This window comes from Engraulis encrasicolus, chromosome 24 (assembly GCF_034702125.1).
Source record: "Engraulis encrasicolus isolate BLACKSEA-1 chromosome 24, IST_EnEncr_1.0, whole genome shotgun sequence".
Classification (NCBI taxonomy): Eukaryota; Metazoa; Chordata; class Actinopteri; order Clupeiformes; family Engraulidae; genus Engraulis; species Engraulis encrasicolus.
The window spans coordinates 29,027,193-29,053,799 of record NC_085880.1 but is presented as its reverse complement, the minus strand read 5'-3'; the positions used below and the strand labels follow the sequence as shown (position 1 = coordinate 29,053,799).

Sequence of the window (26,607 nt, the reverse complement as noted above, 5' to 3'; positions counted from 1 at the left end):
AAAAATAGCAATGACATTCTCAAGAGGAAAGCTAATTTAAAGTAACTAAGTACTTTTACTCAAATTACATTTTAAGTGAAGTACTTTTTACTTTTACTTGAGTGGATTATTAGATAGGTATTTTTTACTTGTACTTGAGTAGAATTTAGGCAAAGTAAATATACTTTTACTTGAGTACACATTTTCTGTACTCTTTCCACCTCTGCCGGTTGCACACAAGGCCTACGAAATGACATGAGACTGGGCTGCGATGCTCCACTAGAAAGATGCCTTGAGAGAGCCTATCCAGAATAGGCCCAACCTCTCGGCGCGATGGCTATTTTGTTTCCCCAGTATGATTGATGCATGATCCTTTGGAGGAGAAAACTGATGGAATTTAGAGAGACTGAGGTGAGGGGTGGGGGAGAAAGCAATTAGCCCACGCGACACCTTAAGTCCATTTATCTTGGTGATGGAAACCACTTGCTTGCAACAAATGAATAATGACATTTCGCTTTGCAATAGACTTAAATGGCTTAATTCTGAAAGGCAGTTTGTGGGGTTGTAGTTTTTATGCTGCTAGGAAATGGCCCACATCTCGAATATTAAAAAAGAGGTGGCCCACTTCGATACAGCGAATAGCCTAAAATAAGGACCTCTCACCACGAGGCAAGACCGACTTGACTGAACGAACGTAGGTCTGAAGTTCTATTCACCAGTGCCCTTTTACGCCCCTTAAATAGGTTACAGGCAACTGCAAAACTACTGCGACCTTTAGGTGCGCTCTCAGACATAACCTAGTTGGCTTGGCCTCAGGGAGTCAGAATGCATGCTGCTGCTTCTCAGTTTGCGGATGCGAATTCAATCGTCAGTGAGAACTAGTGCGGTGGTGCTTTAACCAGAGGATTATAAGGATTTGACGTTGACAGATTAGTGTAGGAAACCAAGTCGACCAGAACAAAGCAATAGCAGGGGCTATTTGTATGTATTTGTAAATGAATCATCCCGCCTTTTAGGTGAATATTTGGGTACAGCAGAGCGTGGCAACATTCGAAAAAGAATTCATCATCATCCTCCTGATACCCAGCTATTTGAAGGCTTCAAGGTTCCAAGTTAGCTACTCTGTTTACATTGCCGCCGTTGCAAGAGGTTGACCATAGTCTATGTGTGTGAGGTGAACGGGGACACTTGTATGAAAACGGTGATGGCAAAGTGTGGTTCTGCGTCTTTGAGCGTAGACTGCACATCTGGTCACCCTAGCAAGCGATACTTGTAGACAGGCTATGCTGCGTGCTTTATTCAGAACATTGCTTCGATTTCCAGTGAGGTACGATTTAGCCGATGCACAGTGGGATTTGCGAGCGTGTGTTCTAGTTGCGCAACTGAATTTACGACCTTGTGGAAAGATGATGCAGTACAGCCATGACCGCGTATAGCCTATAGCGTGGTCAGGTAAAGTCAACAAGGAGTTGTCGGAGGTAGCCAGTAGGCTAGATAGGAAGGAATCGAATCCTGTCCAAGGTCATAGTGAATCTTCACTGATGATGTAGTCAAAGCCGAGTCGATAGTCCGGTCCATCACTTATGTACTCTGCGTAAAAGGCAAGTTCGTTTCACCATGCAATGAAATATGACCGCTGCGTCTCCAGGGCTACGTCCTGCGTTTGCGCGTCATTGGTAGTATGCATAGTGTAGCACATAGTGTGTCTTGCATGTTGTTTTATGTGTTGTTTTGATATGACTAACTTTCCCCATTTTTTTCGCAGGTTTGAGCATCAGCAGACATGAGTCAGTTCAGGGCACTGGCTGGTGCTCTGAGGGGTGGGAGGTTTTGGTTAAGAGGGCAGGCAGGGGTTGGAGAAAGATGCAGCCTACCCAGCCGTGGTTGTTCCTCAAGGGCAGTGGAGCCTTCTCTGTCTGCCTGTAGTTCCACTTATGTGGAGGAAATGTACTACGCCTGGCTGGAGGACCATAAGAATGTCCACGAGGTAAACTTTCTTTTATTTAGCACCTGTTAAAACCGAGAAAAAAATATTGTGTGTGTGTGTGGGAGGGGGGCAACATCTGCTCATTTCAGATTTGATAAATGCAACATGTCTCGAAGAAGTTGGGACAGAACCAATGAAACGTACTATTCTCCAACTAGTTATCTGCTGGTTTGAAAATGAGAAGACTTTGCTGTTTTTTCCCCAAATTACGTAGTGTCCCAACTTCAAGGGGTTTGTGGATCTAATCCCACACAGAATCTAGTGATTGTCAGTACTTTTATCACTAATTGCCATTTAATTGTATTGCTCATAAATAATCTTAACACTTGATTGTTCTTGTATTGTCTTTTCCCTCTCTCTTAGTCATGGGACGCGTATTTCCGTAATGCTCAGCCGTCAGCGTCGTCAGGGGATGCTGCAGAGAGGCAACCCTCTAATCTCCTCCTGGGCAGGGGCATGTCCCAGACGCCCTCCATGGCTCAGAAGGTGGTAGAGGACCATTTGGCTGTCCACACCCTCATCAGAGCGTACCAGGTATGCACAGTAGGCCCAGCTTGGCCTTGCCAGACGTAAGCACTCCAGTCCAACACAAAAAGCATCTTAATACTTTACATCTGGGACTGGTGCTCTGGAAGGGGTTTGGTCTGGTTACCAGACAACCAGCTTCAAATTCAATGGAGATCACCCCTCCCACTTTTAAGCGTTCTTCAACGCGATGACCAAATGTTAGCGATGGGGTAAAATAAGATGCACACTTTGAATTTCAACTCCTGAGTTCACCACTCGGCCACCACATAGCTCACTGCGGGCACTGCAGGCTTAGACGGTGCATACAACCAAGACTGTAGGTTTGGACTGTTCAATTTTTTACACACAAGAACTTGGTTTAAAACGAATGAAGATCCTGCTGCTTTACTATAATTACATAGGCCGGTGTAGGTAGACCTACATCAACAGCAATATACATTTATAATGCAATGAGGGTAAGTGTACATATGTTATGTAGGTTAATTAGGATTAACATAGTGTGCCATTTGTGGGTATGCAAATGATACTTGTTACCGATAACCTACTTCCTTGCGGTTTTTTAACCCCCTCTTTTTACAGTTGGAAACAAATATCAAAGAGATTTCCCAAACATAAAACAGGTGTCAGTGTTTTCCGTCTTTCTAATTAATGACGGAAAGCTATCTGAGGGATTTATTAAACTCTGTCTTGGCAAATGCATCATTCAGATCTGCAGCTAATTTGGCTGCCCTGCTGGGATATCTCGCTGTGTATTGCGGTCAAAGCAGCTGGTTTCTGGAGTGGAGTGGAGATGGGGGGAGGGAGGGGAGAGCTGCCTGCCTCTCAGCGTGTAGGTCATCGTCTGTCCCACTTGGCCCCATGTATGTGTTGTCATGTAACGCCTGCCTCCATCTTCCCTGTTCCTGTTGCAGCTACTTCTCTCTAACTAGTACAAGTTAAGAGCAGAATCACATGACTAATGATAATAGTCCTTGAGCATAATAGTAATTATATCTATGGTAATATGGTAATGAATCCTGTGCACCATTGGCATCATTGCCTTTCAGCAAGGCAACGAACTGTACATTACTCCAGGACCTGTAAACAATACCCTGTACCTTAATAACTGATATCTACAAGTCACTTTGAATAATAGCATCAAGTGAAAAGAAAACTTACCCACCCAGCTCCCGGTAAATCATCACTATATTTCTCAGTGAAAACAAACATTTTACATACATTTGCACTTTCCCAGTTTTTCACATTTGTTATCTAATGCATGTCTAAAAGTTAGTAATAAATAATCAGTACATTTAAAAAACCCTCCTGGGAAACTCCCATTGTCATTGTGACACAGCACTCCACAGCACACAGTGATCACTGCACACAATGAAATTGCATTTTATGTCTCATCCGTGCAAGGGGCAGCCCCAAAAGGCACCCCAAGGGAGCAGTGTGGGATGATACCCTGCTCTGGGTACCTCAGTCATGGAGAAGGATGGGAAAGAGTACTGATTAATTACTCCCCCCCCACTCCAATCTTGTGGACTGTTGAACCGGCAACCTTTGGGTCACAAGTCTGATGTCCTAACCGCTTACCCTTAACTGCCCTAATCTGAGCTTTGTGCTATACACTATACATGTATCATTGGATGTGTTTTGTCCATCCAGTCGGAAAAGGCTGAGATCAATGGATTATGGTCCCACCCTGTACTGTAGTGTCATAGATTCTTGGCAGAATTTCATCATGACCTTGAAGGAGTAATACTCCAATGTCATGATGTAATGTAGTGTTCCGTACTGTTCCGAAGCCATTGCAGCGCTGGTTTATGTGCTGCAAAGCCTTAGTTTTATTACTAATCAATTGCAATTAGAATTGATTGTCTTGTATATTTGTAATTTCCCTCGGGATTAATAAAAGTACTCTACTCTACTCTACTCTACTCTACTCTAGTCTACTAATAAGGCAACTAAATAAGGCAATGTGCGATGCTCTAAACTTCCATCTCAGCCCTTTGTGCGTTTGTTGAGTTCCTGGTACAGGCAAAAAATGGTGGAAAACGTTAATGAGAATTTATTTCATTTACTGTTCAAGCAGTGTAATTCTCTTTCCATGTAACGTCACTTTGTTCAAGTGTTTTGTGAACATTGACAGGTCCGTGGACATCATTCTGCACAACTGGACCCTCTTGGAATTCTCGAGGCGGACTTGGACTCTTTTAATCCTTCAGACTTAATTAACAATATTGACAATCTGGGTAAGGCTTTTACTAATAATATTGCAATCCCCTACATATTTCTGCAAACAATAACAGGTGGTATGGAGTAAGGGTTATTGGGATGCGATCGCAACATACGGCACTGTTTCCACATCTACTGTACACATAGATATGAAAAATCAAGCGCCTGTCATTCTTTTGGTGTTACAGAAAACCACATAGTATATGGAACACCACATAGTAGAGGAGGAAGTGATTCAGGAAACATGCATACAACTAAGAATTTTAAATATCAGTAGGTGTCAAGATGTGTACTAACAAGGTTATATATATTTTTTTAAGTTTTTGATTGATGTCAATCAGTGTATTATTTTGTGTTTTATCCTCAGGGATTTATGGTCTTGAGGAGTCTGATTTGGATAAAACGTTTCAGTTGCCTTCAACAACATTTATTGGTGGCAACGAGACAACACTACCGCTGCATGAGATCATTCACAGGTTGGAGGTAAGAGTGAAGTGAGATAGAATATTACTATTTCTGTGTGTGTGTGTGTGTGTGTGTGTGTGTGTGTGTGTGAGTGAGAGCACTTTCTCATGTGAACCCCAGACAATTGGCGCCTTCTTGGCAGCGTGTGTGTGTGTGTGTGTGCATGTGCGTGCGTGCGTGCGTGCATGCCAAGTAAAGGGAGTACGGTCTACAGCTTCTGAACATTTTTTGTAGCTGGTGTATAAAACTGAAGTGGATTTTTACATCAGCACCTTGTACTAATTGTACAGTATTGCTAGTACCTGTAATGTAATCCCTGTGATGTGTATTGCTTTTGGTATTTTGTGTCAAAATGTAGACAGCCTACTGTGGTCATATTGGAGTAGAGTTCATGTTCATCAACAATGTGGAGCAGTGTCAGTGGATTCGACAGAGATTTGAAACTCCGGGAGCCATGCAGTTCACCAACTCGGAAAAGAGGACCCTGCTAGCCAGGCTGGTCAGATCCACACGGTAAGTGTTATTATTATTATTTTCTTACTTACAAAGCATTTCCAGCCGGTTACACCTCACCGTTTAAGTACACATTTCTTCATGGTGATTGCCTCTTGTGGCATGTTATGGCTATTGATTGAACCATCATTCACAGTTTTGAAGACTTCCTGGCTCGGAAATGGTCCTCAGAAAAGCGCTTTGGCTTGGAAGGCTGTGAAGTGCTCATTCCTGCTCTCAAGACGATCATAGACAAGTCAAGTGAAGCGGGTATTGCCAATGTGATAATGGGCATGCCACACAGGTACAGCACGCTTCCCCTTCTTTGGTTGTAACTTTAGCCATCTTCATCTGTTGTTATGTATTCAGAGATGCGGTGTTTAATGTCACCTATCACATGCAGGGGGCGGCTTAATGTCTTGGCCAACGTTATACGGAAAGAGTTGGATCAGATTTTTTGCCAGTTTGATCCCAAACTTGAGGCATCCGATGAGGTACAGCCACACATCGCCACAGAGTGACAGCTTTATTATTGTAAATGATTAGATGTATTTTTAATTGAAAGGTTTCTTTTATTGATATTTTATTCATTTTTATTAACAAAACATTTTCTTAACTACAATTCAGCTATGCCAGGCAGAGTGTGATTTTGTTGTTTATTTCCAGATTTAATTTTGCCCATTCACATGTCCGATGTCATCTCTTTCAAGAGTATTATTTATTACCACTATCAATTTCTAAGTATTGATGATGACTTGGAAGTTTACATTAAATATTAGCTTGTTTACATAGTAGGTATTCATGAATCATATGAATATGATAGAACACAGATAGAAACACAGATAATGGAAGTGAACTTCTAAAATGACAAAATGATGACATTTTCTCATTTGTTCAGGGCTCAGGCGATGTGAAGTACCACCTTGGCATGTACCATGAGCGAATCAATCGTGAGACAGAGAAAGACATCACACTGTCCTTGATGGCCAACCCTTCGCACCTGGAGGCTGTGGACCCTGTGGTCCAGGGCAAAACCAAAGCTGAGCAGTTCTACTGTGAGGACACTGAGGGCAAGAAGGTGAGGCAACCACTTCTATTCCAAAGTCATCGTTCAAATAATAAAAAACATAAATAATTATTCAGACAACAACACACACACACACTTTTTAAAAAGACCTGTGTATTAGTGTTTCCACATGGAAACGTGGCCTAGTGGTTAGAGATTTGGTCTTTCAATCTAGGGATTGCAGGTTCGAATCCCCCTGACCTCTCCCTACATCTCCATCCATGGCTGAAGTGCCCTTGAGCAAGGCACATAACCCCACATTGCTCCAGGGCTTGTAACCAATACCCTGAAAAATAATATTTGTAAGTTGCTTTGAATAAATGAAAGGGTCAGCTAAGTGCAATGTAATGTAATGTAATGACTGATATTGTACAGTACTAATAGCAGGGTTTGACAGCAGCATAATAATGCTTGAAATGCTAAAGCGCATAAATGATAATGAGTGTGCATAATGAGTGTAACACAAAACAGTCTTGTGAATGTGAATGTGCCTACATTCACTAATCACACACATTTCAACCAACTCACAACAGCACCAAAATCACAGTTGCAGTTCCCATTGACAACCGATACACTTTGTGAAGTTGTGAACGTTTTTCGATGCGTTTTTAGGTGATGTCGATTCTAATACATGGTGATGCAGCGTTTGCCGGCCAGGGGGTTGTGTATGAGACCTTCCACCTTAGCGAACTTCCATCATACACCACTTACGGAACCATTCATGTGGTGGTCAACAACCAGGTATAAGCTGAAGATCCACACAGCACTGGACATCAATGGCAGTGTACAATATACTGTAGTTGTTGATCATAGAGTCGCACACCATATGAATTACTTCTTTGTCATCACAGATTGGCTTCACCACAGACCCCAGGATGGCACGCTCATCTCCTTATCCCACGGACGTGGCTCGTGTTGTCAACGCGCCCATATTCCATGTCAACGCAGACGACCCCGAAGCTGTAATGTATGTGTGTCAAGTGGCAGCCGAATGGAGGAGCAAGTTCCATAAGGATGTTGTCATAGATCTGGTCAGTAGTAGCTCTGATTTAGAACCATTTTCAAATATTAAAGCACATTCCACATGTTATGTTTAGGTTGTTATGTTTTTAATCCAAATAGAAAAGGAATAACTACTCAGGAGGAATAGGAATGTACATATAAACACCAAAATTCCGATTAAATGCATCTGAATGTCTTTTTCTAACTATCATTTAAGTGTTGCATTCGGTTGAGACAATTTGATGTGATGTGAGGGGGTGTCCATGTAAACATACCTATTCAGTACTACAGTAGAGGATGGCCTTTTATCCTCACAAAACACAGCAGAAAATGTCATTTATAGACTTAGCCCTATAGACTCTTGACATGATGTTTAGTTTAGTTTATGTGTGTGTGTGTGTAGTGTGTGTGTGTGTGTGTGTGTGTGTGTATGTGTTTGTTTGTGTGTGTGTGTGTGTTGTGTATGTACTCGTTATTTACTCTATATTTACTTTTAAAAAAACCTCTTTGCAACTGCACTTGTTCTGTATATTTCCTGTGCACTTTGTATTTCCTTGTGATGTTGGCTTGATTATGTCCTCTTTTGAAAGTCGCATTGGTTATAAAGCGTCTGCCAAATGCAATGTAATGTAATGTAATAATGTTAACTTGTATGTGTCAAAATGCTTGATTTCCAGCATCAGTTTATGTACTGTCAATATCAAGAGTCTACTTTTGAGAATATGAGATACTGAGATATTAGATCGAACCGAGTAATTGCGATCCGCAGACTCATTCACAACACTACTGGTATATCGCAGTGCAACAAGGCAGTATTGTGATACGCCCTTTCAAAGTTCCTTTACCCTTCCGTCTAGAAGACAACCACATGATATGATGTAATAGTGATTCAAATCATTCAAAATTATTAGTAGCCTCTTGTAACCTATTCTACCTAAACACTATCATAGTTTTTATTCACAATTTTATTTTACAATGTTGGCAAATATGAAAAAAGCTCATTAATTCATTTAAAACGATGGGTTTTTAAAAAGTTGTGTTGTGAGTCACACCCCTAGAAACCGAGATTCTGGGATTTTGACATTTGAATGTTTCTTCAGGTTATCAATCCCAAGATGGCTATTTTGTTGTTGCACTGTATAGGTGTCCTACAGACGCTTCGGCCACAACGAAATGGATGAGCCGATGTTCACACAACCTCTGATGTACAAGCAAATCCGTCGGCAGGAACACATTTTGAAGAAGTTCTCAGACAAACTCATTTCCGAAGGCGTGGTGACACTGCAGGAGTTTGAGGTTTGGACTTGATTATACGATTAATACATTTGCTGGGGGCCTTTACTAAGAAGCTGGTTCAGGAGTAAACCAGGTTAAGTTAAGAGGTAAATAATCTAATAGAAGAGCCTGGAGTCCTCATTTTCCTCAGAGTTGGAGGCTCTTCTATTTGATGATTTACCGCTTAACTTAACCTGGTTTACTCCTGAACCAGCTTCTTAGTATAGGCCCCTGTACTACACATACATGTGCCATTGTAGCAGGAATCATGTAATCAGTGATGGTCAATCTAGATCCTGAAGTTACAGTGTTCTGGCAAGCATGTACACTAGGTGCATTTAAAATGAGATTTCCCTTTCCCCTTTTTATCTGTATTAAATAGCTACTATTATAGCTACTATTTTACACAGAATCAGCTGAAAGCATGGGATGGAGTATACAGTACAACCCTAGTCTTTCGAGATTTCAGTACATCGCCTGCAATGCCTTCGTTACATCATCCTACTCCTTTTTTTCCCTCCCTATTCCAGCCAGTGTGTCCCCAGGGCATAAAGGAGTGATGCGTTTGCCTCTGTATTGTATATTGCTTTCTGACGTTTGATGGAGGTTGTTTTCTGATGTGAGACTGGAGGAGAAAAACACATTTGTATCATGGAGGGGATCCCATTGACCTAGGCGAGGGTATTATTGAGTGGTCCGTCCATTCCAGGACCTCATGCTGAATCGCCGTGAACACGAGGCATGACTATTCCTCTCGAATGAACCACTCACACTCTGTCACCGTAGCCTGACAGGGCCCCTTTATTCACCCTTGCTTCCTGTCACTTTTCCTGGAGCTCAGGGAGATTTTTTGCTTAGGAAAAAAAACGTGTCTTGTCCTAAGACGAGGGTTGCCTCCCTCCTCTGTTTGGTCGGGTAGGTCCTATCCTGCGGCCTCCGCCACATTAAAATTGGTGTGGGTCATGGTGAAAAGAAAAGCCCACACTAATACATGCTTTTCATTGTGTCACTTCTGAAAATGGCTTACTCTCCATTGCACTCCTATCTGTCCCCAGGAGGAGGTTGCTAAATATGACAAGATCTGCGAGGAGGCCTACACGCGCTCCAAGGACGAGAAGATCATGCAGATTCGCCACTGGCTGGACTCCCCATGGCCTGGTACGGAAATGTACTGTAGCAACAACACAGTCGCTCTTAGAAATGAAGGCCAATGTTAAGGGACGAGATTTAGCTTCTGTGTTCAGAAAAAAAAACCTGTAATGTACGTGTATTGACTGCCAGCAAAAGAGAAGTGAATTCACAAATAAAGTGATCTAGTACGTTACTTGTCTTATTACCTATGCGTATCTACTGGTTCAGAAAGCAGGTTAGATGAAATATTGCCTATACTAGGAGGGTGATTTTCTTTTTCTTAAGATGGGTACTCCACCACTCTCCTAGAGGGACATGCAGTGCAGTGTATGCATTTCAAGAACTGCACATAGAAGAAAGCCTACGGTGTGGTTGACCGATTTCTGTTTCTTCTATCCAGACTTTTTTACAGCTGAGGGAGAGCCGCGGAGCATGACGTGCCCGCCCACAGGTTTAGATGAAGCTGATCTGCAGCACATCGGCCAGATAGCTAGCTCTGTACCACTGGAGGACTTCTCTATTCATTCTGGTAGGTAGGCCCTCGGTACAGCAGGGCTTTCCATCGCCTAGTGTGCCCTGAGGAAGGCCATCTTAGTTGAAACATGATGATTTGATTTGAAGTGTTATCCCTAAACGATGTGTTTATAATCAGGCTTTTCTTTTTGCTTCAGACACATTTTGTCATGTTTGTGTGTTTCATTCACTTTGAAACCTGAGGTAGAGAAGACATCTGGCAAATAAACTTAAAAAAAATAAATTCCTTCCTTTTGGTAACTCATCAAAACTTGGCCCTCTATGTTGCTCCAGTATTTGGTCTACAATTTCATTTCTTGCCTCAACACCCAGAAAACAACTTAAAAAATAAGACGCAATGGTAAATTAATTCAACTATGATCATGCCTCATTTGTGATATGGCATATATCGGTCAATCAAAATGTATTTATATAGCACAGTATCACAATTGCACAGTTGACTCAAATTAACTCAAATATACATACATACACATTTTCAAATTCACACACCAGATCTGGAGGCTGATAAGAAGACGCCAATTGTGTGGGGTTCATGTGAGGAAGTGCGCGCGCGCACACACACACACACACTCACACAGTAATAATAGTGCTAAATTAGATTGGATCGTAAATATACATATATAAAATTGTATTTAAAGCCAAGCTCCATGTTGACTTCCCTATTTAAATTTTCACATTTTACATGTTTTTCCTTGTGTTACTGTAGGTCTATTGTTTTTTCCCCTCCCCTTTTGTATCCCTCTTCCCTGCCTGAGTCACATCTACCCCCCCTTGCCATATTTGTATCTTTTGTGTAATGTACAGACTGCTTGATGGGTGGCAATTTTCAATTCCTTTGTATGCCACTCGTACATGTGAAAAAAATTGACACGTAAAAGAATGACTAAAGGCATGACAGCGCGACTAGAGGATGGCCATGACAGCTTGTAACTAGCTGAAAAGATGCAATGAGCTGGTGGAAGGAACAGAGACGCATCTGGTAATCCACGACCTGTTGTTGATGTTGAGCCTGCAATGTTGTTCCTGTGAAATTGCTCCTGTGTACTCGCTGTGAAAATTGTAGGACGTGTAGAATTGTAGAATGACTGCTAGTAACAGCAGTTTTTACATACTCCCAGTTGAAATAACACTGAGACGTTGTGCGGCCTACCTCATATCATGTGTTTATTTGTTTGTGGCTGTTTCAGGCGTGTCTCGCATTCTGCGTGGCAGGGCAGACATGGTGCAGAAGCGGCAAGTGGACTGGGCTCTGGGGGAGTACATGGCCTTTGGCTCGCTGCTCAAGGACGGCATCCATGTCCGCCTCAGTGGCCAGGATGTGGAGAGGGGGACGTTCAGGTGTGTGTGTGTGTGTGCGTGGCACATATCAGAATGATTTTAGCATACATATTGCAGCTCTTTGATTATTTTCATCTATGTTAGTAAAGGCTAGATAGGTCATATTGCAGTGTTGGTCTGTGAATGCTGTGTGATGTACATGGGTGGGAGACGTGACGCCTTGTTTTTTCGTAACATTGGTTAAAAACCTACAAAACTGTTATTTTCCTTTAAAAAACAAATGTCAATTAAAGAAGATGTGGTACATTATGTTTCATATTAGTCTTAGATGAGAAGAAACATTTTTGTTAAGATTTATGTAAAGGTTTATATGTCAAATTTCCTGCGGTGTGACTGTAACATTAATGAAACAATATATAATAATATATCTATCAATTAACCAACAACATTTTGAATAATGTATGAAGCATTTGGCATGATTGCATAAATCTTAACTTTAGATTAAGATATGTGAATGTGGAAAAAACTCAAGACAGTAATATTAACTACAAGTTCAATTTCGTAACACAAATTGCGTCCTGTGGGGTGACATGTATGTCAATGTTTGTGAATGGGCAGCTGCAAGGCCAACTACAAGGGTATTAAAGACTGGCTCCTAACCAGTCAGTACCTCAGTTATTGGAGAGTGCTGTGGAAGTTTAAGTTGACTCTTAACCTCTTAATATGTCTTCATATTGCAATCTTTCTGTCACGCAATGCTTAGGTTCATTTTATGGTGTCCTGTGGTGTGACTGCTCTTATAGGAGGAAAAAAAAGTTTTTTTATTAATGAAAACACATATTAAGATTAAACTCAATATCATTATCAAGTTAGCATGAGCTCAGATGTCAGTCATGTATACAAAAGGATTAAAATGGCCATAATGCAGTGAATTCCCTGTGGTGTGACTCCATTTTCCTGCGGTGTGACATGCCTATGCTATGTGTTGATGCAGGACACATTTTCCCAAAAATGGCAAAAATCAGGTGAAATTCCACAGACCACTAAGTGCTTTATTTTTTTCTATTTTTTTCCAATTTTTATCCATCATTTTTTTCAGGAATTTGAAAAACTTTTTTTTTTGGCGTTACGCCCTTAAACATCAACCACCCACATACAGTGCACACAGTGCATTGCCTGGCTGACCCGTATTCACTAAGACTTAGGGTACAGTGCATTAGCTTGGTTTTGCCTTGGTAACGAATGGAATATTTACACTGTGCGGGGAAATATTTCCATACATTATTCAGAGATTCATTCATTATTCACATTTCAATTAATATCATTCATTATTTCATCTTGTTTGCTTTCATTTGTCAGATATGTGTTCATAACAAATAACGTATAGTTGTTTAAGGTAAGCCTTCTTGTTTAACATTAGGCCTACAGAGAGGAAATGAGACTGAAAGGAGGGAGTGAGAGAGAGAGAGATAGAGAAGAGAGAGAAGAGAGAGAAGAGAGAGACTGAGGAGAGAGAGAGAGAGAGAGAGAGAGAGAGAGAGAGAGAGAGATAGAGAAGAGAGAGAAGAGAGAGAAGAGAGAAGAGAAGCCAGCCATCTGCTTGTGAATTTATGTTTGCTGTCAGCCGGGTATTGACGTATCTGTCGCTCTCCTGTTTTTGCTCATGTCTCTTCCGCTAAAGGACCCTGGAAGTGAACATATTGGGGCGCTTCAGTCTGCTAGTCTTAGCTCGTTACTTAGGGAGTTAATGGCTGAGAGTGTCTAGTCATCTGGGTTTGGGAATGCGTCCGTCTCTCCCATGTTTACATGCCGTGATTGATGAAGTGTGGGGTTTGGGAGAGGAGGAGGAGGAGGCGTGTACCACAACAGTCTCCACTAGCTTATCGCACATGCTACTCCTTAGGGACACATCAGAACATATCAAAAAATGGAGTAGACCTTCCAGAGAGAGCATGACTAATTGAACATAGCACAACAAAGAATTCTTTCCATTCAGTCATTAAAAATGATTGTCATTCTTCACAACTTACAACAACAGGCGCGATATTACAACATATTAGAAATTAAATCCAAGCCGAAACATCCTCATGAGACACCTGAAGGATTTTTTATACAGTCAATTCAGACGGATGGATTCTCTCCGATGTGAAATTGACTGTTAAAGGGACACTGTGTGAGATTTTTAGTTGTTTATTTCCAGAATTAATGCTGCCCATTCACTAATGTTACCTTTTTCATGAATACTTACCACCACCATCAAATTCTAAGTATTCATTATGACTGGAAAAATTGCATTTTTCATACATGAAAAGGGGATCTTCTCCATGGTCCGCCATTTTGAATTTCCAAAAATAGCCATTTTTAGCTGCAAAAATGACTGTACTTGGACCATACTAGAAAATATTTGTTTATTACTCAGTAAACTTTCATGTAAAGATCACATTTGGCAATAGGCAGCCCAGTTTTAATGAGCAGCATAGTTGCAGTACCTTTTTTGACCATTTCCTGCACAGTGTCCCTTTAACATGATATGTCATTTTATCTCCCTTCACAATCGAATTCTCTCTTTTGATTGGCTAATTTCGTTGAACGGGTCAAAGTCTAGTCAAGTCTAACTTGGACGCGTCTTTGTTTGGAATGCCGATAGCACTTAGGGGATAATGTTGTAGGAATCATGAGGTGAAAGTGAAAAGCCCATTGGGAAACTCCAACTCCCATTGTCATTGTGACACAGCTGACGCCCTAACCGCTCACCCATGACCAACCTATGAACAACCGAAAAATAAAATAATAAATAACAAAAAATAAAATAATCACAGCGTCGGCATTCCAAACGAAGATTCTATGCTTGTCCAAGTTAGCCGCATCCGACAGAGAAGCTTCTAACTTGGTTGCTAGATTCTTGTGCAGTTAAAGACAGTCATAGATTAAACAAATATCTTAACAGGAGATAAGCGGGATCACAGCCCTCAAGGTCGACCGGTTCAATGAAGTTGGTGCTGCACAATGTTGGAGTTCTAAGCTTCCACCTCGCCATTAACTTCATCAAACTAGTCACCTCATCGACTGTTATCCCTTGCACATACTGTTGCTATAACCTTACATCCTCCCAACCCCACTCCAGTCTTTGATATTGCTTCTGATCTTCACACCGTGGTTGGCAGCCAAATGCACACAGTGCAAGCACGGATGCCCAAGACATCATTAATGTGATGTTTAAGAGACTTAAAATGATCGTCTCGTCGTGCCACTTCAGATGTGCGAGACAGACATGCTATTTGAGACGCCTGACAAAGTTTGCTAACATCTCTTGCTCCTACAGTAGGCTACTTCCGTGCTTGCTCTCTTACTGTGTGCTGTCCTGGTAATGAGGGAAGAATTAGAGGAGAAAACGACAATCCCCCCCAACAAACTTCGGAAATGTGACATACTCTGCTAACTGTCCTCGAGGCAGCTGTACAAAGTAATTAACAATAGACGTGAATGCTATGTGTCGTGTCTTTTTGAGACTATGAAACACACTATGGTGAGTCATGTCTTTCACACCTATTAAACTGCATTAATAACTCGAATGTCATTCTGTTCGTATCTAGAGTTTGCAATCAGTTAATTGGCTCTTTTGGGGATGTCTGCTTTCCAAGTGTAACAAAATAAGACTGGGATGGTTCATGAACAGGATGATGTGACAAAACAGACAAAAGACTTAACTGGAAATGTTTATGCGTTTTTTTTCTTGTCTCTTGTCTTGTTTTGCAGTCATCGTCACCATGTTCTTCATGATCAGGAGGTGGACAAGCGCACCTGTGTTCCCATGAACCACCTCTGGCAAAATCAGGCAGCCTACACAGTGTGCAACAGCTCGCTATCAGAGTACGGTGTTCTCGGTAAGAGATGGGAATCTCTTAAGCTGGCCCCAGACTTACCGATGTTGTCAGTCTTTAACGATTAGAATGAGACTGAACACACCACACCTACAGACGGGATCTGATGCAATATTGAGTCGGCTGTGAGCACAAACATAATGACCAGGGTGGACATTTAGAATGGACTCAAGTAAAACAGTGCCACCGTTCAGGTCTCCTAGGAGTAACTGCATTCACTTCTACAGTAATGGAACGGATTTGCCCTCTGTCCTTGCAGAGACCATCAGATATATTTAATTTGATTGATTGTTTAAAGCTACTGTACTACTATGGTAAAGTAATGGCGTTATTGGTGGCGTATGGCATTCTTGGTAAAAGCACTGTAAAACAGTAGTCTGTATATGAGAAGTAGACTAAACAGGTTTATCTGATTTCTCTATAATTGTTTCTGAAGAGACTGTCAGATTTAGATGTCATGAATTTGATTGTTGCTTCTAGCAAGCTACTCCTCCATGTTCCTTCATTTGACTTTCTTCATTTGACTTTCTTCATTTGACTTTCTTCATTTATTTTTCCATGTTAAGGCTTTGAACTTGGTTTTGCCATGGCCCGACCAAATGCTCTGGTGTGCTGGGAGGCCCAGTTTGGAGACTTCCACAACACGGCTCAGTGCATCATTGACCAGTTCATCAGCCCCGGTCAGGCTAAATGGGTCCGTCAAAACGGCATCGTCCTGCTGCTTCCCCATGGTATGGAGGGGATGGTGAGTTATATAATCTACCTTTTAACCCATTTTGTCCTAAGCCGTTTTTGGGAAAGGGTGCCCTCTACCTATTAAATCCTAAATATCTCAGCCTCCGAAGCACATACAAACATGACATGACTTGCATTTAAAAGCTAGGACCCTCGTTTTGCCTTAGAATGTGTTCATTCAGTGGCGCAGCGCGGTAAGCCCCCCACATTTAGGCTTGCATGCACACGGGGATCCCGGTTCGAGTCCGGCCGGGATCATTACCCGATCCCACACTTTCTCTCTGTCCCACCCGCTTCCTGTCACCATCCCAGACTGTCCTATCAAAATAAAGGCATAAAAGCCCCTAAAAATAGAAAGAAAAAAAAAATAATGTTTTCATTCAGCTCTAACTTACCCACATTTTGAATAAAACAGCTCAAATCTAAAGAACCTGAATGCAGCGTATATGTGTCTCCAGGACACAATGGGTTAAAGGAGACTCCCCAGAAAGTGTCACAGAACCACTTCAGCGATGACAAAAAAAAGTTGGACAGTGACAAAATCGTGTGCGGGCATTCCTAAATTCCCTTTGGCTGTAGTCGAGCCATGTCATAAATTATATTCACTGAAGTTCAACTACAAACTGTAGCTCTTGTCATCCAACACGCTTTTGTTCACTGCTACTCAATACAAAGAGCAGTCAGAAATTGCAACCTTGAGTGCATTCCAATATGCANCCTTGCTTCCTCCACTNGTGCTTGTGGCCTCGCCCCGCCTCCTGGCCCCTCCTCCGTGAAGAACTTTTGGGGGACTGTTTGTCATACACCATCACAATTGCAAATGAGAAAAAGACTTTACGATTGAGCTTTTGCAAGATATTGAACTATAATACTGTGGTCAATGATGCCATCATGACATATTACTTCCTGGTACGAGGCCACAGGCACAAGTGGAGGAAGCAAGGTCACATATAGGAACGCACCCATTGTCCCCCTGCCAATACCTGATGCATATGATTATTATGTGTATTTGGCACCACCCTCAGGTGACCCACAACACTAAGGGCGGACACACAAACAAACAGATAAACAGACAAATGGACAGGCACTGTCCCTCGATGTCAAGAGTGCTTGCTTGGTAGTACTAGTTTTCGAGGATTCCACATCCTTGCGTCTCACCAAGTATAGTTCTAAACTCAAGCATCCTTCAGAATTCTACCAAGTCCCACAACCGTAATTTGTAGAATTTTCAAGGTTGTACTTGCTGCATCCTTACCATTAAAAAATACAGAGAATTCTTCATGTCTCTACACTCGTGCTAGTTGTCTAAACTAAGCTGTTTTCTTGTTGGCTGGCTGTTTTATCTGCTTGCGTGGATTCTGTACTCTTGCTGATACAAGTTTTGGACAACAGATTGTCAGGTAGCTCGGAATTGTTTGGTATGCTCTCTAAATACCTGTTTGTGTAGCCCAGTGATTGCCACTGGTTACAAGGTGGGGTTTAAGGTTCTAACCACGCGCTATACTGCTCCATTGGGACTTTCAATGTTTAAACCCTAGCCACTGTCACTCATGGCACCTCTGGCTGTGTATGCACAGGTTTTTGTAAAGGGAGAAAGCCCTGTAAAAGGTGGATAGTTCAGGCAACAGGTGTTGCTTGCAGGGTTGCCAGATTGGGCTGTTCCCCACCCTATTAGGATGTTTAGGAATACCACCAGTGGGTTAAAAAAAATGTGTCGGGAGCCCCCCACATTTGGGCTCACATTGCCAACGGGGACCCCGGTTTGAGTCCGGCCGGGGTCATTTCCCGACCCTGCCCCATCTCTCTCTCCCAGTCATTTCCTGTCTACTCTCACACTGTCCTATAATAATAAAGGCCAACCCCCCCCCCCCAAAAAAAGACTTAAAAGAATTAAGTTCAAAATGGGCAGGATTTAGTGTCTCCAGGCGATTTTTATTGGCATTTATTAGAGTTGGCCATCAGCAATCACATCTGCAATAGGTGCTTATTCTTATTCTTTACATCTGTGCTATTTGCAATAACTCAGCTGGGTGCGATTGCTTGTTTGAATCAAACTCTTTGTGATTAGTGCATCGTTGAGTACTGATGCCTTCAGTCGTGTGTGTGTGTGTGTGTGTGTGTGTGCGTGCGTGCGTGCGTGCGTGCGTGCGTGCGTGCGTGCGTGTGTGTGTGTGTTAAAATGATGAACTATGATGATCTATATTTACACTTTCCACCAGGGCCCCGAGCACTCCTCAGCAAGGCCTGAGCGCTTCCTGCAGATGAGCAAAGATGACCCCGACCGCTACCCGGTAAGTGGCCCTCTCTCCCCACCTCCTCTCTCCACCTCTCTCTTGACTTCTCTCGCTCCACCTCTCTCCATTCATCTCTCCCCTCTGCATCTTTCTTTCCACCTCCCTCTCCACCTGTCTTGTTCAACTCTCTTCACCTCTTGCTCCACCATTCTATCCATCCACCTATCTTCTTCACCTCCATCTTCACCCCTTGCTCCACCTTTTCCACCTGTATGTCCACCACCTCTCCACCACTCCTCAAGCACTCTCTCCACCTCTCTTCTTCTCCTCAACTCATCTACACACGTCTCTCCTCTCTGTCCACCTCCTTTCCACCCCCGACCCTTCAACTCTGCCTCAACATCACCACCTCCTCCACCCAAACAATTGCCTGATTATCATCGACTTTCAAATCTCTGCGAGAATTGGTCTGACCAAGAGCATAATTAACTATTAACATTTCCCAAACGGTATGTTTGACCCACCTCCCTTAGTTTGCTAATGGTTGTTTGCTCCCTGACAGAGTGGGAGGAGTTCCCGTTTTTTTCCTGGAGCTCAGAATCTTGTTTGTATTGTTCTTGGCCTGACTAGAGGCGACGCTGAAGGTGTGGCGTCACTAGGAGGGCACAGCCTGGCTACCCAAACAAGGCTCTGACTGGCCTTAAGGGTCCGCCTGTGTGAGCACTGAAGAGCCTCTTGATTATTATGCGTTTGGTTCCTTAGTGTTTAGCACTGCGTGCACTCCTGATGACTGACTCCCAGGCCAGTAGTGTTCCGCTCAGCAGTATGTCAGTCCCAAGGGCATGCTGCGCTGTAGGAGAGCCGAGCTTACTTACAGAGAGACATGGAGAGGAAGAGGAAGAGGGAGCCATGGGCCGAGACTAAGCACCAGTCTCCCTCATCGCAACGTGCCAGCCAGCCACTCCCCTTGGGGCTCATCAGCAAATAGGATTATTGATCTGCTGCTTATCACTGTCCCTGGACATGTCCAACAGTTCACGTCTCCTTTTTGTTACAGCATAAGCAAGTGGATAGCAAAGAATGCTGTAGCTTTTTGCGGGTGGAATTGAATGTAAAATCAGCATTGACGCTACATCATACTTTTAAAAGATAAGGGCTTTAGAAGCAACATGTATTGACTCTCCAGTCACCCTTTACAGTACCTGTGTGTTGTGTGTGTCCTATGGTTGCACAATTAATCGAAATGAATAAAAAATGTTGATATTGGCTGCAACGATTTAAAAAATGAAAGTCGTGATTTAACCGTGATTATACGCATGATTATAATAAATAATCATGATTAATAATCATGATTTCAATTTTGATCCAAATAATCGTGATGATAATTTTTTTCCATAATCGTACAGCCCTAATTTGCCCTCTCGTGATTCAGTTGATGGAGGTCTAATGGTGTCATTTTTGGTACCTGAAGGAGATCAGCGGGGACTTTGAGGTACAGCAACTGTCCGACTGCAACTGGATCGTGGTCAACTGCTCAACGCCGGCCAACTACTTTCACGTGCTGAGGAGACAGATTCTGTTACCATTTAGGAAACCGGTAAGCTGTTGTATATCTATTTCCTTTTGTTTTTTTTATATAGAAACGGTCGATTATGATCTGATGTTAATGTGTGAATTGTCTGTCAACACAAATACTACAGGAAATGATAATAGCATAACTTTAATTATTCAAATTCCAAAATGTTTAACTTAAACACCATGTTTATCCCACACTTCAAAGTATTGGTTTTATTTTAACACTAACAATAGATGTCTACAGTTCTCCCTAGTCACAGATAAATGCACTGCTTTTTGGAGCATGAGATAGTCTTCCTGTGCCGAACACCATCAGGGGGATCCTACTGTTTGTGCTGCTTGATGTGTTCACCTGTGACAGATGTGCGTCAGTACACAACTGTGCTGTTTGTTTTAAATTGGGTGATTTGCTTTGTCTCATGTGTAAATAAAAACTGGTTTGACATTTTATGTAGAGAAAGGGGCTTCTATTGATGAATATGCATCTTGTTTTGCAGCTGATCATTTTCACCCCAAAGTCCTTGCTGAGGCACCCAGATGCCAGATCTAGCTTTGATGACATGGCTTCAGGTAAAACACTTGGTTACCCTTTTCTAACAAGCTTGCAATTAATTACCTTCTATAAACACAGTCAGTCAGAAAGGGTTAAAGGATGCAGCCATAAGCCTGAATGGATTTTTTTAGAAGCATGGTAATTTTTTTATGCATGGTAATGATGGGCTTCTTAACCCATTGATGCCTGATGACTCGTATGTGTTGTTTACCCTTTGATGCCTGGAGACGTATATACGCTGCATTCAGGCTCTTGAGATTTTAGCTTTTTACTTAAAAATGTGGCTATGTTACAGCTGAATTAACCCATTAAGGTTTTTATAGGCTGAGGGAAATTTTCCCAACAAGGGCTTAGGCATTCAGCAGGCGTTTTTTGCAGGTGCTTCAGGCATGAATGGGTCAAGACAGTTAAACTAAAGATTCATGACTTGGATAACTTAAACTTGAATTAAGGGTTTATAAAGCAGCTCTATGCATTAAGAGTACAGCGTATTTACTTACGTGGGAACATAAGGCTGCACAGTAATGAGTGCAGCAATGCAAATAGTTTGTGATTGTGATTATAGGGTCTTCTGCATGCAAGCTTTGTTTAACCCATTTAAGCCTAAGACACCTCCCTAAGCACCTCCTCAGGGTACAAAAACCTAAATATCTCAGCCTACGAAGCACATAAAACATGAAACAAGTTGCATTTAAAAGCTAGGACCCTCCTCTTGCATATTAACGTATTCAATCAACTCTTACATACTACCCACATTTTAAATTAAAAAAACCCTCAAATTTCAAGTGCCTGAATGCAGCGTCTATGTCGCTCGAGGTGCCTAGACCAATGCAGTGTATACGCAGCATCAGGCCCACCGACAGAGGGGGACAATATTGGGGGTATATTGTCACGGGCCCAGGGAGATAGGGGGCCCAGAATTGGCTGCTAAGCCATCCTTTTTGATATGACTGTGGTACCATTTCAAAGGAACGAGGTTCCAGAGGATCATTCCAGATAGCGGACCAGTGTCTCAAAATCCAGAGAAGGTGAAGAGGGTGATCTTCTGCACGGGGAAGGTCTATTATGAGCTGGCCAAAGAACGGAAACAGCATGGGCTGGAGGACCAAGTAGCCATTACAAGACTTGAACAGGTACCCACTCTACTGAACTAGGCTCTTGTGTCTCACATGGCTGTTATTTTGAAATAGGATTATTTCTAATGTCCTACCTCCCATCCTCCCTTGCTCCCTTGCCTGCTTGTGGTCTCGTGCTGACGTCACGGAGGACAGAAGTGTATTTCAATATCTTGCAAAAGCGCAATTCTAATGTCATTGTCTCATTTGCAATCGGGATGGTGAATGAAGAATAGTTCTCCAAATAAAGTTGTGGCTGGGGTGACAGCGGGGAAACTTTATTGTTTTCTTTGCGGAGGTGGGGTGTCAGCGAGACGCGAGGCCACAAGCACAGACCGAGGATGGGAGTCCACATATTAGAAAGAACCCATTGTCTCTTGTGTCTTACATGCCTGTTATTGACATTTGATGGATTTAAATGCAATGGGCTGATGTGGGCCCATTGCAAGGGACAAAAAGTTGTGGCATTATGCATCATGATATGAGGACAGACTTATTCTGAGATGGTGTGTATGGTGTATCTGATAAGGTGTTGTATTACTTTAATGTGGTATGATGCATCTGAAAATAAGTTGTGTGTGTGTGTGTGTGTGTGTGCGTGAGTGCGTGCGTGCGTGCGTGCGGTTGCATATGTGATATAGCCAGTTCAAGTAAGTTGATATGGTCCTGAGTTGCATATCTGCAAAGGTGTTGTGTGTATACATACAGTACAGTATTGTAAACCAGGACATGTGCCTGATATCAACTCTTTGACTTTTTGTACTTTGTAAAAAAAATGTTTTAGATATCTCCATTCCCATTTGACCTGATTAAAGCCGAGGTCGAGAAGTATCAAGAGGCTGAATTAATATGGTGCCAGGAGGAGCATAAGAACATGGGTTACTATGACTACGTCAGGCCACGCTTCCTCACCGTTCTCGACAACAAGAAGCCAATATGGTGAGTAAAGTGCAGCGAGGAGTAGCCTGGCTTCATCAGCTACAATGTAATAGGCCTACTACCACATACTTTGTACAGTAGTAGTAGTGTGTGCAGAGGACTTCAGCCCATCGTCACCTACCCACTGAGGCATTGTATCGCCCACCATATTAGAATTTTGATCTCTTTAGATCTCATCAGTTCAATTCTGTTCTAATCAGTGGGATCTTTAAAGTCTCAAAAGACAAAGCTCTTCCCCCAACACCCCCCCCCTTTCTTCGTCTTCCCTTCACCCCCATGGACTGAGCTATTAATTAACATCATATTGTGTGGCATTAAGGATTTTACTTACTGACTTACACACACCGGTATATGGGTCAGTGACGTTTCAGCAGTAGGGCGGCTTAGTTTAGTTTAGTTTATTTAGTTTAGTTCAACAGGGACCATGCACAATACACATTGATTACAGAAGTAAAAAGATGGCTTGTGCCAGATTATAGCTATATAGCTAATTTCCATCTGCAGTCCCTGGACAGGTAAAACAAATATTAATAGTGGCGCAACGACAACCAGTGCCACTATTGTATGGAATGTTTGTTTGTTTGTTTGTTTTTAGTGGACTATCCTAAAAAAACATCATTGCTTCATATCAACCACCAATTACTAATTCATTTATGTATGAGCCCCAAGTCTACAAATGTGCCTACAAATGTGCCCATGTCTACATGTCTTACAGGTACGTCGGCCGAGATCCAGCCGCCGCTCCAGCTACGGGCAATAAGTTCACCCATCTGGCAGAGCTCAAGCGCTTTCTGGACACAGCATTTAACCTACAGGCGTTTCAAGGCAGGAGCTTTTAAACACACCTGAGCGCAGTAGCAGCCAGAAACAACGCACAAAATGTACCTGACAGTCACCTCATAATCTGTACCGCACCTGCTTTTGGACTTTTGAGCACCTTGGTCACTGAGCCATGGTTTGTATCATTGAAAATGACAAGCCCACCTTTCATAAAATGTTAACTGACATGCAAAAGTACTGGATATGCCAAAGGCAGACTGTTCGCTAAAGGAGCACATCCGTAACCACCAAAGGAGGCGTTACACATACTTTCACTTGTTGGGCGCAAGCCTGTGAGATATCTTCTCATCACTGTTACACTTGAATTCTCCCAACAACTGGTATGAGGAGGACACAGTGCTACACTCTGCAACATGAGCTGTTATTTCCATGGAAAGAGGAAATGCAGTTGACATGAAGCTAAAGCTAAATTAATGCTACACATTCAGTTGCATTATAAATGCTGAATAAAAGTCATTGAAATAGATATTGAAAAGCACACTTTTCGATACAAATGCTTAGCCTGTATTAGTAAGATATAGTTAGGCCTACTATTTGTTTAATATTACTATTGGGTAAATATCTGTTTGAAAGTCTTTAAAAAAAACTCTATACAAAAAAAAGCTATAAGTTGACCTCAAGTTCAAGTTCGAATGTACTGTATTGAATGTGCAGTTATATAATAAAGCACTACTGTTGAATTTTTATGCATCTTCACAAGATAACCTGGAAAGCACATGGATATTTCCTCTTCAGAAAGCCATAGGTTCTTACATTTAGTAAAATGTGGGACAAAATCATAATTGTGTTAATTGTGTAGTAAATAAAGACATTTAGATATGCATGTTGAGCGTGTGCTGTATTTTGCTTACAACCTATCTGGACAATTGTATCCATATAATGCGGTTGTATTTTAATATGCATTCTTGACTGCTGTTACTGCTGCCTTACATAGTTGATCAAGTTGTCCTTCACCACCTACGGTAGATGCGCGCGCGCACAGACACACACACACACACACACACACACACACACACACACACACAGAGAGAACACGTTAGCGCCATGTTTCGAATGAAATATTTACGGTATGCTTAGGTGAATGGCTATGGAAATGCTCTTTACCAAACTCTAGGTCATTTATGTTGCACACATAAACGCACTCTCCGTTGACAACAAGCTCCACTTTGTTCCACTCCAGGGTACTCTGAAGGACACATCGGTGACCGGATGCGCGTAGGGCAGCTGGGACAGAGGGCAACATGACGCAGAAGATTACTTTTGAGAATATTTTATTTCACACATAGGCTACGACAGCATTCTGTTAATGGTTTAAGAATACATTACAATCTATAGTGTGCAGGGAAGTTTATATTACGCCTGAGGGTTACCTTGGAGGCCCTCGAGTCGGAATGTCCTGTGATCAACAATGCCACACGAGTTGTATGGTCCATATCGTACTGTCACCAATGCGCCTTTAGGCATTCTGAGCGACCGACAGCAGCGTGGCGAATGGTGAGAAAGCAAATAGTCTAGGCTAATGCCAACTGTTGTGTTGATAGCCTGCCTTGGTAAGGGATCTTTCTAAACCCAGCAATAGCTTCTCTCGTGAGTGACGTCCCCTGTAATAGATTGTTACGTATGGACCAGCCTACATACGAAAATCGTATAGGGTAGGCCTATGTTAAGATTGCACATTTTTCAAGCTAGTCGCTTCAACACAGTTGATAGAGAGAGATTTTCAGTACATCCATTCAATCCTTCCAAGTACCAGTCCTTACATTCACTGTAATCTTTATTTCACTGACATTCCAACCCCCCGGCCTAGTCTACAGCATGTAAACAAAAGATGCACTTCGGTTGGCCTTATCGTCTCATTCCAAATGACTGAGGTTCAGCTGTGCCAAACACTCCCATAATTGCTTTCCTTAACACAAACTCTTTTTCTCCCTCTTTTCCAATTTTTAGATAGGCCTACAGTGTGTCTCACCCTCATATATTGTACAGTATGTCAGTTACCTTACCAGTTACCACTATTGATGGATAGCTGTCTAACTGCAGACAGGGGCGCCACTAAAATTGTTGGGCCCCATGAAAGATTCAAATGTTGGGTCCCGAAAATGACAAATTATGTTATCAGCATCCTTCCAGGGGCCCTGTCAGTGCTGTCGGGCCCTTAGAATCTGTAACACCTACACCACCCCACCCCACCCCCCTCGCGGCACCGATGACTGCAGAAGGATGTGTGAGACTTTTCAGAGGAGCTTCTCTCTAGCCAAGTGAATATTATGTCTGTAAATGTACATATTTCCCTCTTATTTAGGATATTCAATAGTAGTGATCTGAATATCTTCCGGGCAAAGGGCAGTACAAATATGATTTGAAAAAATGTTAGTGGCCATGTCTCATTTTACGCTTCACACAGTGACTGGGTGAACAGAGACAGGCCAAATATTAGTGGGGTGAAGTGAGCCACCCCAGTGTAAGCTGATAGACTTTTCTACTTTAAAACTTTGAAGACCACGTTTGGATCCGAGCAGCTAGATTAACAAGAACACTTTGCAAAGCCAATATTTGGGGTGATAAGACAATTACTTCATGGATGACCTCAGTGGCTACACGCCCCATCTCTGTGAGGGGTGTTTTTTTTGTTTTTTTGCCAAGGATGTCTTCCTGGTATAAGGGTCTGACATTGTGGCTGTGCTACAATGTATTACTAACAATAAATCCAATTAATTTAATATTTCACTGAAATGTGTTTGAGACCTAATTAACATGTGCTTTATAATGGCATGAAGT

At 42.2% G+C, this 26,607-nt stretch overlaps 2 protein-coding genes across 3 annotated transcripts; one reads left to right on the top strand and one right to left on the bottom strand.

Annotated features, from left to right (window-relative positions):
* The first annotated feature begins 785 nt into the window (after positions 1–785).
* On the top strand, positions 786–24,509 carry ogdhl (oxoglutarate dehydrogenase L). 2 transcript variants are annotated; one of them, XM_063191938.1, is made up of 23 exons: positions 786–995; positions 1,745–1,966; positions 2,330–2,500; positions 4,629–4,731; positions 5,082–5,197; positions 5,538–5,692; positions 5,829–5,975; positions 6,075–6,165; positions 6,570–6,749; positions 7,350–7,478; positions 7,589–7,768; positions 8,883–9,035; positions 10,070–10,172; positions 10,546–10,674; positions 11,867–12,017; positions 15,714–15,841; positions 16,405–16,583; positions 18,793–18,864; positions 20,279–20,404; positions 20,880–20,952; positions 21,905–22,068; positions 22,835–22,989; positions 23,705–24,509. In XM_063191938.1, exons 2-23 carry the CDS (start codon positions 1,763–1,765, stop codon positions 23,826–23,828), a joined length of 3,033 nt encoding a protein of 1,010 aa, XP_063048008.1. In that variant the 5' UTR covers positions 786–995; positions 1,745–1,762; the 3' UTR covers positions 23,829–24,509. The 2 variants fall into 2 exon arrangements, with proteins under 2 accessions (XP_063048008.1, XP_063048007.1); XM_063191937.1 differs by having other exon boundaries at positions 786–1,580.
* A 145-nt stretch (positions 24,510–24,654) lies between these two features.
* On the bottom strand, positions 24,655–25,413 carry c24h10orf53 (chromosome 24 C10orf53 homolog). The gene is made up of 3 exons (XM_063191939.1): positions 25,200–25,413; positions 24,934–25,053; positions 24,655–24,786 (listed from the first exon to the last, which is right to left on the bottom strand). The coding sequence occupies exons 1-3, from the start codon at positions 25,291–25,293 to the stop codon at positions 24,722–24,724; spliced, it is 279 nt and encodes a 92-aa protein (XP_063048009.1). The 5' UTR covers positions 25,294–25,413; the 3' UTR covers positions 24,655–24,721.
* Positions 25,414–26,607: the final 1,194 nt, after the last annotated feature.